The sequence below is a fragment of the Thunnus thynnus genome, chromosome 3 (assembly GCF_963924715.1).
Source record: "Thunnus thynnus chromosome 3, fThuThy2.1, whole genome shotgun sequence".
Taxonomy (NCBI): domain Eukaryota; kingdom Metazoa; phylum Chordata; class Actinopteri; order Scombriformes; family Scombridae; genus Thunnus; species Thunnus thynnus.
Window position 1 is genome coordinate 38009339 of NC_089519.1, and position 15410 is coordinate 38024748.

General features: G+C 39.6%; 1 protein-coding gene across 1 annotated transcript in view; it reads right to left on the minus strand.

The window, feature by feature from the left end:
* Positions 1-14823, minus strand: part of LOC137180394 (NACHT, LRR and PYD domains-containing protein 12-like) — a 33031-nt gene extending 18208 nt beyond the window's left edge. The window contains exons 1-7 of the mRNA XM_067585733.1: positions 14752-14823; positions 10967-11126; positions 8417-8697; positions 4774-6562; positions 4517-4690; positions 3098-3271; positions 1050-1223 (exon numbers count right to left, since the gene is read on the minus strand). Coding sequence (XP_067441834.1) covers positions 1050-1223; positions 3098-3271; positions 4517-4690; positions 4774-6562; positions 8417-8690 — 2585 coding nt within the window. The 5' untranslated portion in view covers positions 8691-8697; positions 10967-11126; positions 14752-14823. The remainder of the gene's footprint in view (positions 1-1049; positions 1224-3097; positions 3272-4516; positions 4691-4773; positions 6563-8416; positions 8698-10966; positions 11127-14751) is intronic.
* Between the last annotated feature and the right edge of the window lie 587 nt (positions 14824-15410).

Genomic DNA, 15410 nt, shown 5'->3' on the forward strand with positions numbered 1-15410 from the left:
CCAGGTTTTTGTTGGTCAATAGTGCAATTGCTCTCTGCTGCCTCAAGATAGCAATGCGCCAACAATGTGCCTGACCACACCTCATTTTAGGACCAACACACCCATGGGCGCTCTGATGGGCGCAAGTGCATTTGCTATTTAAACAACGTGGGTGCTGGACGGGAAAATGACAACTGCGTCGATCTTAAACTAGCAAAGACATTTGCATCATGCTTGGCACCGCTTTGTGCCGGATGTAAGATAGGGCCCATAGTGTGAACAAGATGGAAAAAAGATAAAAATGTGTGATAACAAGTCCCTCCAGGAAGTAATTGGGAGCAATGATTTTGCTAAATTACAGCAACTTTTCTGCATGAAATGTCCAAATCAACAGCCGCTTGTGGTTTGGACCAATCGTGGTGTTTGGTGTGGTGGTAACTGATGTCATTCAGGTGGAAGATGGACAAATCTCACCTGCCAACAAAACAAAAAACATTTCCCAAATGTTTCCAAATGTTTCTAAATGAGGTTTGATTCAGTTAGTCAGAAGAGTACAAGCTGATGTTGTTCAGACAGCAAAGATGGACAAAATCTACCTCAAACATAAACATGAAACTAGATTTTTATGTTGACGGATTTATTTTAATGGCATTCTTGACTGATTTTATTTGGTGCTAATGTTGAAAGTTTATTTAATAAAGGTTATAAACGAAACTCAGGTACAGTATTTTTTTATTTTTATAGAACTTGGAGTCCATGCTTCTCATGTTCAGAAAATACATAAAACATTAGAACTGAAATATAGTTGTTTCTGTGATATGCAGGATGCTTTTTATCCAAGGAAGTCATTACATATGACTATTCAGTGGTGGTAGTTTTTTTTTTTTAATTGCAATTTTTTTGCAAATTCCTGCAATTTTACAACAAAAAGAGCACATAAAACATCACAAATTGTATCATAATTTTTGAGAAAAGACGATGCAAAATCAAATATTTTTGGCCACAAAAATCACAAAAAACTGCAAAATCCTGGAGGGAGTGTGTAATGTAATTATGTGATAATGACTCACTTCAGTGTCTCCAGTCGGCAAAGAGACTCTGCCAAGAACTCAGAAAGGAGTTGGACGCCGTGGTCTTGGAGGTCGTTTCTTGCCAGATCCAGAACCCTCAGGTGGGCGGGGTTTGACCTCAGACTGGAAGCCAGAGCAGCACAGCCGCTGTAAGTGATCCAACAACCAGCCAGTCTGTTGGGGAAAATATAGGTGGTTAGATGGTTACATACAGTGCCAGACCCCTGTACATGCAAACCTGCCCACTGCCCTGACCCAGTGACTCCACATACAAACCAGTAAGTCATCTTTTCTGATCTGACCAATCAGTCAGTGCTGAAGTGTTTTAAAGTCATCCCTCTTTTGCAGCCAAACATAATGTCAATGCATTTTTTAAATGTTAGCAGTTTTTTATCATTAAAAAGAAGAAAGGTAATCTGATGGATTACCTGAGCTCTAGACTAACTGAGCGACCACAGACATACAGTTCATATAACTGCAGTACGGCCTGGTTCAGCAGCCGATCTGTGAAACTTCAAGTTCTAATTTAAATAAATGTCTGTTAAGTCACTATCTATCACCGAATGAAGTAACACAATGGTGATTGAGCCTATGGCCTGCTGATGAAAGCTCTTGCATTTGCAATATTATGATTATTATGAACCGGGCGTTGGCGGCGACTTTCCCGCCATGTGTTCAAATCAGCGGAGCTGACGCAACAGACTTTCAAGGTGGACCAGAAATTCTCAGTGTGTCAATCTCAGCCGCTCTTTAACAGAAAACGGAGAAATGTCTGGCTGATGAGTGTCTTGAGTTTTTCATAACCCCCCCCCCGCCGCTCCAAAGCAGTCAACCTAGGGGAAACACTGATAATCTTTCACATTGCTATTCTTTTATTTGCAATCTTTTGCATGTCTGTGTGCTGCTGTTCGTCCTGTTTGTGTAACAAGCAGAGTGTATGTTGTGCACCAGCCTGTGTAGGCGCATATTACTATAATGATAATGTGCCCTCAAAATAACAGTGAAACGCTGTGCCATTGACTTCACACCAGGTTTTTGTTGGTCAATAGTGCAATTGCTCTCTGCTGCCTCAAGATAGCAATGCGCCAACAATGTGCCTGACCACACCTCATTTTAGGACCAACACACCCATGGGCGCTCTGATGGGCGCAAGTGCATTTGCTATTTAAACAACGTAGGTGCTGGACGGGAAAATGACAACTGCGTCGATCTTAAACTAGCAAAGACACATGCGTCACGCTTGGCACCGCTTTGTGCCGGATGTAAGATAGGGCCCATAGTGTGAACAAGATGGAAAAAAGATAAAAATGTGTGATAACAAGTCCCTCCAGGAAGTAATTGGGAGCAGTGATTTTGCTAAATTACAGCAACTTTTCTGCATGAAATGTCCAAATCAACAGCCGCTTGTGGTTTGGACCAATCGTGGTGTTTGGTGTGGTGGTAACTAATGTCATTCAGGTGGAAGATGGACAAATCTCACCTGCCAACAAAACAAAAAACATTTCCCAAATGTTTCCAAATGTTTCTAAATGAGGTTTGATTCAGTTAGTCAGAAGAGTACAAGCTGATGTTGTTCAGACAGCAAAGATGGACAAAATCTACCTCAAACATAAACATGAAACTAGATTTTTATGTTGATGGATTTATTTTAATGGCATTCTTGACTGATTTTATTTGGTGCTAATGTTGAAAGTTTATTTAATAAAGGTTATAAACGAAACTCAGGTACAGTATTTTTTTATTTTTATAGAACTTGGAGTCCATGCTTCTCATGTTCAGAAAATACACTAAACATTAGAACTGAAATATAGTTGTTTCTGTGATATGCAGGATGCTTTTTATCCAAGGTGGTAGCAGTTTTTTTTTAATTGCAATTTTTTGCAAATTCCTGCAATTTTACCACAAAAAGAGCACATAAAACATCACAAATTGTATCATAATTTTTGAGAAAAGACGATGCAAAATCAAATATTTTTGGCCACAAAAATCACAAAAAACTGCAAAATCCTGGCGGGAGTGTGTAATGTAATTATGTGATAATGACTCACTTCAGGGTCTCCAGTCGGCAAAGAGACTCTGCCAAGAACTCAGACAGGTGTTGGACGCCGCGGTCTCGGAGGTAGTTTCTTGCCAGATCCAGAACCCTCAGGTGGTTGTGGTTTGACCTCAGACTGGAAACCAGAGCAGCACAGCCGCTGTCAGTGATCTGACAACCAGCCAGTCTGTTGGGGGAAAATATAGGTGGTTAGATGGTTACATACAGTGCCAGACCCCTGTACATACAAACCTGCCCACTGCCCTGACCCAGTGACTCCACGTACAAACCAGTAAGTCATCATTTCTGATCTGACCAATCAGTCAGTGCTGAAGTGTTTTAAAGTCATCCCTCTTTTGCAGCCAAACATAATGTCAATGCATTTTTTAAATGTTAGTAGTTTTTTATTATTAAAAAGAAGAAAGGTAATCTGATGGATTACCTGAGCTCTAGACTAACTGAGCGACCACAGACATACAGTTCATATAACTGCAGTACGGCCTGGTTCAGCAGCCGATCTGTGAAACTTCAAGTTCTAATTTAAATAAATGTCTGTTAAATCACTGTCTATCGCCGAATGAAGTAACACAATGGTGATTGAGCCTATGGCCTGCTGATGAAAGCTCTTGCATTTGCAGTATTATGATTATTATGAACTGGGTGTCAGTAGCGACTTTCCCGCAATGCGTTCAAATCAGCGGAGCTGACGCAACAGACTCACTCTGCATTGGCTTGTGTGTGAAGCAGTTTATCTTTTGAAAGCTTACTCTTATTGGCTTTTTACTGACAAAGCTTTTATTGCCTGTACAGTAAGTGTCTCTCCTGTGCTGCGCTGTGTACAGCACACACATGGACCCTCGCCGCTCCTCACAGCAGAGGAGAGGAGACAAAGCAGCGCAGCCATAAATGACATTAAAATGCAGCATGAAATCTGTTTTACTTACATAAATTCTGAGCAGCATGGGATCAACCAGCGACTGCTAGACAGAGCTGATATCTATTAGCTTGGTGCTAGTGTTATGTTTCTTTTACATTATCATGTGTTTGAGATTTGTATGAAATTATGCATTTCTTCTGATTACAGTGACAGAAATCAGGAGTTTAATGATCCAAAGTCATTACTGCTGATTTAATGAGTGACTCCACACAAACAGCACTTTCACATCCAGACTGAGGTCGGACAGAAGCTACGTTCATGTACTTTCAAAGCCTGCGTCACACCCAATTTCACACTTTTGTTTTAAGACTGAAGAACTTCCACATTCACACAGATGACCTTCATCTGTTCACCACTTTCAGTAGCAGTAGAAATGTCTACACTTCTACTCTGAGACCACCGGGATGAGAGAGACACATAAATCAGCTGCTGCACTCATCTATATACTGTGCAGCACCTAAACTTTGGTGCCTGAATGTGCAAAGATCTTTTTACCTGAGTCTCTGGAGTTTGCAGTTGGGATTTTTGAGGCCATCAGAGAGAAGCTTTATTCCTGAATCCTGCAGTTGATTACTGCTCAGGTCTAGCTCCTCCAGACCAGAAGACTTAAAGCTGAGAACTGATGAAATAAACTCACAGCATTTATCAGTGAGGTTACAGTCACCCAACCTGAAGTGAAAAACAAAATGACTGTTAACATCTTGTAAACATTCTCCTCTGAGCATTTGGGTATGTTGAGTCCAAATACTTACAAAGCTTTCTTTGATGCTTTGAGCACTGGCAGCAGCCTCCCCAGAACTTCATTTGACTTGTAGTATTTCTTCAGGTCAAACACATCCAGGTCTTCACTAGAAACAAGCAGTATAAAGGCCAAAGCTGACCAATGTGCAGGTGAAATTTTACTAACATCTCCTGAGCTCTGGTACTTTTGGACTTGCTCTACTAGAGACTGGTCACCAAGTTCATTTAAACACTGGAAAAGATTGATACTCTTGTCGGTATCGGACAGTTTCTTGATCTTCTCGTGAATGTAGGTGATTGTGTCCTGATTGTTCAATGGACTTCTTACATTAAATCCAAACCCCTTCTGAAGAAGGCTCTGATTCTTGTCCTGTGACAGACCAAGCAGGAAGCGCAGAAACAAGTCCCATTGTCCGTGATCACTGGCTAAAGCCATATCCACTGCGTTCTTGTGGAGGAGGACGATGAGGCTTTCTCCTTTCTCTGATCTCACTTTCACCTTTGACTGGCTGGGAAGCAGATTTTGTCCACTCTCTATGAAGGTCTCTAATACATACAGAGCTGCAAGAAACTCCTGCACACTTAAATGCACAAAAGAGTAAACCTCCTGTCTGTGAAGACCTGATTCTCTCCTTATGATCTGTGTACAAACTCCTGAGTAAACTGCAGCTTCTTTCAGATCAATTTGGCACTCCTTCAGATCTTTTTCATAGAAGATTATGTTGCCCTTCTGTAGCTGTTCAAATGCCAGCTTTCCCAATTTCATGATCACATCTTTATCCCTTTCTTTTTTTCTTTCTTTGTCTGTTTCAACCTCCTGATAATCCTTCTCGTTTTTCCGTGTTGTTTGGATAATCAGGAAGTGTGTGTACATTTCAGTCACAGTCTTGGGTAACTCACTTTCATGAGTTCCTGTGAGGAGACTCTGGAGAGCCGTGGCTGTAATCCAACAGAACATTGGGATGTGGCACATGATGTACAGAGTTCTCATCGGCTTTGACTGAAGATGATCGGAGATCTTTTGAGCCACATCCTGGTCACTGATTTTCTTTAGAAAGTACTCCTCCTTCTGCTCATCAGTAAAGCCTCGTACCTCGGTCACCCTGTCGAAGCACGCGGAAGGAATCTTACTGGCTGCGGCCGGTCTACTTGTGATCCAGATCGAGGCTTTGTGAAGCAGTTTTCCTGCAATTAAGTTGGTCAGTAAGACGTCTACTGTTGTAGTTTTTGTAATGCTGCGGCACATCTCATTTTTCTCAAACAGAGGGAATTTTAATTCATCCAGGCCATCAAAGATGAACAAAACACTAGAACTCTTGTAGTCTGAAGGTTCCAAATCCTTCACTTCTTCAAAATAGTGACCTATTAAATCCATGAGACTATAATCTTTGGCTTTTATTAAATTCAAGTCTCTGAATGTGAATGGAAATATGAGCTGAAAGCTTTGGTTGGCTTTTCCAACAGCCCAGTCCTGAGTGAATTTCTGCACAGCAACAGATTTTCCAATGCCAGCAATTCCCTTCGTCAGAACTCTCTGAGGAGGCTTCTCTTTGTTTGACAAAGCTTTCAAAATTTCATTGAGTTCGATTTTCTCCCCCTCACTCGTACACCTTCTACATTCTAATTCAACCACTTCATGTTCACTGTTAACCTCCCCACTGCCTCCCTCTGTGATGTACAGCTCTGTATAGAGCTTGTTTAAAGGAGTTGATGATCCATCTTCCTTTGTTACTTGTAACAGATTTTTTGTTGAATTTTCAAGGTAAGATTTTAGTTCATCTTGGCACCTTTGGATGTTTTCTGAAAGATAATAAAAATATAGTTACACGAAAAACATTTATTTACTCATATTCTTCCAAGTTAGCAAATATGTATCTGTGCATGTGTGTGCTATTTTTCAGACCAACTCAAAACAAAAACCCAAGAACCAGATGTGAACTACACCGGGTCCAGACTGGAGAGTGCCTTGGCTTTGGCTCTAGTTAAAGGATAGGATCAGGTTTTTTCAAGTCTATCTTAATACAATATTGATGCGTCATTATGAATGTGGGAATGGGTTTTGCTCACTGCAACAATTCCTACTCGCCATATGTATTTTCAGTGCCAGCTTTGTCAACTCCACAACACCGTCATAAGAATTTAATCTACTTATGTTTTACTAGCAGAAGTAAAGTGATTTTCTGTCTTTTTGTTTAATATATATATTATATCATATTTGTAATGTCTCTAAACAGCACAGTACCTTTACAGGAATATGGGGAGGCCATGGCAGACTTTCAGCCAGCCTAAAGAGGTTCTGGCAAATTGTCAGATGACTCAGGGTGGGGTTTGAACCTAGCAGGGTTTGGCACAGGTTGATATAGCTGGATGGGAGAACAGTTGAGCCAGACTGACTATATACTGTCGAATCTGGGAAGAAGCATTTTGAGGAACTCCTGAACCTGTCTAAAATGTCTGCTATAAAGATTTTAAGGTTTAGAAGAATTTGCCAAATTCTAATACACATTACAAACTAAGTTAAACAGTTTGGCTACATACAGACAGCTTTTGTTTTAGCTTGGTATCAGCTCAACCAGCCCACTGTGGTCGTGTAAAACCAGCGGTGGATAGGATGCTGTGGGCAGAGTAGATGAGAATATCACTTTTCTACATGTTTATGCTTGATGAACAGGTGGTTTGATAAATTAATCTTATCGCCTTTTTACTCGCAAAGGTTTTATTGCGCTATTACAGTAATGAACATAGTAAAATGTTAACGCAACTTGAGTAAAAAGTTATTTCACCTGGTTCACTGTTTCCACCACAACCTCTCTGCTCTGCTGTGTGTGTGTGTGTATGTGTGTGTGTGTGTGTGTGTGTGTGTGTGTGTGTGTGTGTGGAGGAGCTCAGCAGAGGACAAAGAGGAGAAGCTGCAGCGCCACCACAAGTTACACCAAAATGTTTAAAAGTACAGATAAAACGACTTTAAAAATAACCTGGGTTCTAAAACTTTTAGAACTGGTTCCAATTCAGAACCGGGTTTTGGAGGACAACCCTAATCATGAAAGCCACAACTCAGTGGAATGCCCTACCTGATATTAAGAACTGTAGTTCTATCAATGCATTCAAATCAACTAAAGACGAATCAGCTGTGTGCCTTTTTTTGCTTTGTACTGTTTGTTGTTGTGCTGTTGTATGTTTTGATTATGGGGGACTATGGATGCAAATTAGCTTCGAGCTAACTCCGGTGCAGTGCATCTTTAATGTTTAAAACTGCACACTGTCCCAATCAATAAATCAAATCAATCATCACATCCACTGAGCGAGAGATCATGAATAATCAATAAAATATAATAATATGCAATTTAGCTATGACAATAATGTAACAGCATTTGTGTCAATAAAGCTGATTTGAATTGAGAATTATTATATCAGAGTGGAAGTGAAGACTTTTCCACTGACAGTGAAAACAGATGTTTGTGTTAATCATGGTGGACAGATGAAGGTCGTCTGTGTGAATGTGGAAGTTCTTCAGTATTAAAACAAATAAATAACATGAACGTAGCGTTTCTGTCTGACCTCCACAGTCTGGATGTGACAGATGGCATCTTGTGTGAACAAGTTAATATCTTGTTTGCATAAAATTGTTGCAGTTTCTGTCTTCCTGTGACTGACCTTCTGGTCCTGAGCTGCTGTCTGATAAACTCTGCAGCAGATCATTCCTGTTGATCTTCTTTAAAAGCTTCTTGGTCACCTCCACAGCTCCAGGAAGTTGGTAGGTCTGCACCATCAGATCCACAGTGTCCCGTCTCTTTGCCTTCTCCAGCTGGGCTGCTTTGATGGCTTGGTGGCCTTCCAGACTTTCATGCTTTAGGAACCACTTGAAGTCCTCAAATTCCTTCTCTATCAAATCCTCCAGAGTTTTCAACAGGTCCTCCTCTGTCTTCATTTTTTATCTGTTAAAATCACAGAATATTTTCAACATGAAGAACTTGCCATGAGGGTGTGTGTGTGTGTGTGTGTGTGTGTGGGGGGGGGGGGGGTCTCGTGTTCAATGCAGGGACACAAGACTGAATGTACAGTAATTGTAAAAAGCCATTTACCAGCACTGAAGCACCACTGCTTAGCTCTGCAAAAATGTGCAATTTAATACTGTTAAAGCAGCAATAAGGTACCGCCAATCACTGAATCTAAATTCTATGTGGGTTTATTATCAACAATATTAAAATGTGAACACCATCAAACCCACACAAAGCAACATTTAAACCTTTAACATGAACACCGCTTAACTAAGGTTGGCTGACAACACTTCCATTCTGGGCGCTGATTGTTGTGTTTCCTGCATCTCTCTGAGTTGTAGCTGAATGGGAACAGACAAAATTATCAGGAAACACGAACCAGAACTCACTTTCCTTTCATCAACAACTGAAGTGTGTAGTAGGGGTTTATCTTGGTAAAAATGTGATACATGGGATGGGACTGGCATATTTAAATTGAAAAATTTGAAATTTTGTTGACCTTCAGAAGCAAGAATGTTAAAAAAAACAAAAAAAAAGTTAAAAACCAAAAGGTGACCTCAGCAGAAAAAATGTTCACTTCCTGTCTCTGCAGCTCTGCTGCAAAATTAATTTGCACATCACTGCCAAACAGTTTGAAGTATCAAAACTCTGTTTATAGGAGTGGAGTCATCTTAAAGATGTTCTTTTCTCTTTCTTTTCTTTCATCTTTTCAGGAGTTTTTTTATTTGTGACAACTGCAGTAACATTTTTATGAAACACTGTAAGGCCCCTACAAGAGTCACCACCTTAACATGGTGGAGGGGTGTGTGTACCCCCATGTCCCTGGTAGCTGTGTTGTCAGGGGCACTGCTCCTCGTCTCTCTTGATTCCTCATCTGTTTATCTTGTGTTTAATTGTTAAGCAGAAAGCTTATACATTTTATTATTGTCTTTACACTAAACAATAAATAGCAGTGCTTGTCTGACTACATCGGCAGTATGTTGATTCCCTTATTACGAGACGCCTGCAGGGTTGCAACAACGCAACAATGAAATTACACATGACGGTCTGGGAGACCGTTGGGGCGCCTGTAGGGGGTGCTAGAATGCTGGTGGTCCTAGTGTTAACTCCCCATGTGCCGTCACAGGCCCTGATTATCATTATCAAATGCTGCTCTCCTGGTGCTTCCTAAATCCAGACTTAAAAACAAAGGTGACAGAGTGTTTGCCGTCAGTGGCCCCAGACTTTAGAACAACTTTCCAGAGGTGATTAGGAGGGCAAAGTCTTTATATATCTTTATAGTCTATCCATCCTGTGATCCTTGAATCTTACCTTTAACACACCATTAGTTTTATTGTTAAGTTTTTTTTACCATGTTTATGTTTTATTGCTTTATTTTATTTACTGTTGTATTGGTGGTGCTATCGTTCTGTTTGTTGTTTTCACCCTGTAAAGCACCTTGTAAACCTTGTTTGGGAAAGGTGCTATACAAATAAAGTTTATCATTATTATTATATCTGTTTATTTTATGTGTGTGCAGAGTGAAAAAAAAATAAAAATGACTTTTTAAGCAGCCTTTAGCTGATTTCAACTGAAAAGAGTTGGCAACACTACTTGTTCATAATTAATAACAGACACATTACTACACAGATTCAGGGGCTGTAAGTAATATTATTACAGGACAAACTGTTAAAACACGTGCTGCCTGTAGTGCTCATCAAGTTTTCTACCTCTGTAACTGGCTGACAATTCTACAAACTACAATTATATTAACATCATTACCATTTAGCAATGTTAAACTGTGGCAATAGTCAGCACTGACAGTAATTGTAGTAGTGGTAGGCACTAAGTGTGAAATGATGGAGATGGTATTGTGCTCAAGTCTGTTCTCCCTTCAAATAGTATGGTAATAGAATTGTATTTCCCATACACCACCTTGGGGTGAGGGCTTAGGTTATGGTTATGGTTAGACATATGACTGGTTGGGGTAAAGGATATGGTTGGGTGCAGGTTAATATAAAGAAAATTGTCAGGGCAACAGACTCCAACACAATACCTGTATTCAGTTTTTAAAAAGCAGAGAAAATCACTTGGAAAATCTTTTCCAAATGCCTGACGTGATAGCTGACTGGATCTGACTAACAGTTAACGTTAGCTAACAAACTCAGTCAAACATAGCCAAGCTAAATGTAGCTAAGCAATGCTAAAATTTCCTGAGTTTACTAACCTATTTTTTTGCTGCAAGACATCTCAGTCCAGGTGTTATTGCATCAGAGACTCTCAATGGACCGCTATGACCTGCAAAGTGGGGGTCACGTGACTGATGGAGACAGCTGGAGGCATCAGTTGGCTGGTTTTCGGGAGCCTTATCAGCTTGTCTATTTTTACTGCAAAAGAAGCAAAACACAAGTGAGTAAAACTCTACAGCAAAGAGACTCTACAGACACGTTCAAGCTGCTAATCAACCTACTGCATTTCTACTTTTGTCTGTTTAGTTTTGACAAATTCTGATCATAACTCTGCAAAATATTTTTAAAAAGGTAAAAATGTCGACCATGAGAGAAACAAATTAAACACTTGCAGCAGTCGGCCTCCCGACTCCCAAAATATGACATATTCATTATGACTTTTTTTTAATTAAATATCAGTAAAGTGTATCGTAGACCCGTTAACAGAATGTAATGGCAATTTTCATTTTTCAATGTCCTTTCTTTTCATAGTTTTCCAGTTTGCCATTAATACACAGGTAGATTAGGTTAGAAGTGATCTGACACCAATTCAAAAACAGATTTTCCAGTCGGTTGGCTGCCAGTTAGTTTGTTGCTTTACTGGAGTATTTGTACAAGCCATGAACATACCAGGTTTTCTGTCCTGCCAGCTGTCCTGTGTGACTGTTACCGGTCTGGTAAGAACTATATGTTCTTCCCTTGCCTGTGCCTACTGTTTCCTGTCACCTATGCCCCTAAATATACAACCCTGTGCATCTAATGACCGCCACCCAGTGTCCAAAACAATACAGCAAGTTATAGTTAAACAAATAACACGCTAACAATCAACATAAATGAGCTTAATCTTACATTAAAAATCATATTTTAGTAGGAATTTTCGTTGTGAATCCATTGATACAGGTTTGAAAGTGGTCAGACTTATAGTTTAGATGTCAGATGCCCCAGTTTGGCACAAAGTCCATGCCCAGAGATTTCCTCCCCATTGGTTTACATTGTAAAGTGCGATGTGGCACTACAACTTTCAGGGCTTACAAAATCTAAACCGTTTGAGTTATTACAAAGTTTTTAATAACTTTTGTTCAGCACAGTGTGATAAGTCATGTATTAAAGTTTGAAGCCGATACCATTAACGCCCCAGGAGGAGATAGCGTTTATTCAAGGTCCAAAATTGGCACAAAGTCATACTTGAATTGTGGACTTTCTGTTGGATTTAGGTCAGGGGTGTCAGCGTATGATTTGTAGGTCTTGATGAGACGAATAATTGAGGCTTAATTTGATCTCTCTATGACATTCCTACGGGCCGTGGCGGCCATTTTAGTGACATAGAAGGCGCTATAGAGCACGATTTATCAAATTTTTCACCAGACCTGATGTGCGTGCCATATTTGGTGAGTTTTTGAGCATGTTTAGGGGGTCAAATTTGGGTTTGAAGTGGCGGATTAATAAAGAAAGAAGAGAGACAGAAAGAAAGAAACAGTACAGATACAAGAGGGTCCCTTTGGGGCTCAGGCCCTAATAAAAACTCATGAATCAACATCTGCAAACACAGTCAGTGTGGCCTATAATATAACATTGTAGCTAATGGCTCACACAGTGATCAGTCTGTAGTAAACGTGCTTGTGGATTAACTTGCTAGCAGTAGTGCTATTCGGTCATATGATCGTCCCCTTGCAGGTTGTAGCTGTCCATCCGGAGTCTCCGGTTATTAAGTATGTCATGAATTCTACACTCTATAACAGAGGTGGTGGGTGCGAAGGTTGCATTAACTACAAAGTCACAGTGGCCACATTTATAGGAAGTACAACAGGTTGAAAGAGGAAAAGTGATCCACAGATTCTTCCTGTTTTTAACAGTTTGACAGCCTTGTTTGCTGCAACAGAGACACTGATGAGTTCTCTACACTGAGACTCAACTAAATTAAAGAATTATGTGAATTTTAAAGACAGCAAATCATGATGCATTATTAAGTTTGAAAGTTGCTATGAAAATGAACGTGCCTTTAGATGATTATATTTGATGTCCCTTAACCCATATTTAAATTAAATATTCTTGTTAATGTTACCGGTGCCAGACCGAGGGGAAATCTGGACCAGCAGCAAAGGTTACACAGGCAAGGATGCACTGCGTAGCCAATGAGAACAAAGTCTGTGGATTAATAAGGGAGAGAGCCAAAGTTAGCGTCTTGCTCCAGTCAGCGCTCAGTTAAAATTGAATACAACAGTATAAAACTGTACATACTTCTAAGTCACATCAGCTTTCTAAAACTCGCTGATTTAAAGTTCATGTTTAACATTCACACCAAAACACGTTACAGAAATAAAATAAATGTTGAAACCAAACTGACAAACAATATAAAACATTCTGTCTAAAGAAAAAAAGTTTCACACTAATTTAAAATATGACTTACATTCCCACATAAACAAGAATGGGCTTAACTAAAATATAATATATATAAAATATAACAGCTACAAAAATGATATTACTCAAAACACACATTTACTCAAATTACTAAAGTCACGCATATTTTAACAGATACATTACAGTTACACTCATCCTATACTGATATAACGTACACAGAACCTTTCTGCTACATCACAGTAACACTCTCTTAAATTGCATCCACGTTTCCCTCACTTGCGTCTTCGTCCCTCACACCGAGGATGCAGGAGAGACGCAAGGAAACCACGCGAGGAGAGGAAACGACGAGACGTCCTCTCCTCTGAAGCGTCACATGAAGCGACGTCTGTTTCTGATGTGTCCTGCTCAGACGCACAGGAACCATTTCTACTCACAAAATGCGTTTATACTATTTATTGATTATTTGCATCTGTATTTTTTGATATTCTGATTGTGAATTCACTATTTAATAACCCAGAATATGATCAGCGTGTCAATTGAACACTGCAAAATGAAAATGATGTAACTCATATCAAACCTAACGCTCAGGAATTTTCAGCCTCACATGTGACTGAATGGAAATGACGATAAATGATGTAAAATATAAATGTGTTATTATGGATAAAGTTAAAGTCAGGAAGAGTCTGTCTGTCAGCAAGACACAGTTTAATGGAGGAAATAACATCATGAAAAGAAAAATCTTTCTAATACATGAAGAAAGTTGTTTATGGTTCTTTTGTTGATCAGACCGACAATTAACAGATTTTTAACTAGATGATGAATCAGAAAACAAAACATAAAATTTAGGACTTATACACAGAAACTGAATCTATAATCTGTCTCCACTTGGGTATGACACTGCAGTGATGTATCAGATCAGTCAGATCAGCTACAGCGTCCAATCAATAACTGATATCCAATACAGGGGGCATGTTGCTGTTTGTTAGTAAAAGTTGGTAAAACACTTCCGTGAAGGCGAAGAAAGATGGAGTAAGAGACTTGAGACGTCCCGTTAGACTTGAACAACCTCTGAACACAACGGCGCGGCTACGTCCTGTTAACGAGCGACCAGAAGTGAAACTGTTTTGAATATAGCATTTCTCTTCACATTTAACTCACGGCTGACTGGCTTATACTTTAAAACAATCTTTAAACACATTTCCGTATGTTACCATATGCAACTGTCTGTAACTTCCATTGACAAGACAGTAGAAAACCGAAATTCACGGAAGTAAATGTTCTAGATGGCAGCGCCCACCAAGACCGCAACAAAAATAACGTTCCAGATACATCTCAAAACCGTGTCACAACTTCACAGAACGATTTGTAATGCCTTCACAGTCGATATTAAACAAAGCTAATCATAGAAAAGCAAGTTTTAACATACCTGTGCATTAATAAGGGAGAGAGCCAAAGTTTGAATTTTGCTCCAACCAGTGGGCATTGAGCTGCGCATGCGCAGAGCACGTACTTGTGCACTTCAGGTGTCCACAGTGGCATTAGAGCGCCATCCTCTGACGTCTTTGAGTATTGACCTGATGTCAAAACTAGAAACAGAATTAGATTAGTTCAAATAATTACTGGGTGTCTGTTAACATAAAAAAAACCTCAACGTGTGGCATTTCCAACCCACTACATTAACTTCTTTGTGTATATCAGACTTACTTTTCTCATTTTACATCAAATGATTTTTAAACAGTATTTTTAGGCAGAGCCCATACTTTTAAGTGTTGTATGAATACAGGCCTATTTTGTCCACTTTTTGTAGCCCTCACATGTTGCCGTCTTTAAATTCTGTTATTCAGACATTTGAACATTATTGGACAGAAGGACACATAAAGTTTATGTTATTCTTCTTTTCTAAAACATGTATAAATGTTGTTGAGTATGCAGACCTCACTCCTTTGTACCCTGCAATTAAATGTTAATGCTGAATGTGTTTTTCTAATACTAAATGGTTGTGAAAAATGGACTCAAATCTATCTTTTCTCTGTTATTAATAACATCCAGCGTGTTGTGAGAACAGCACAGTACATCTATGGCATT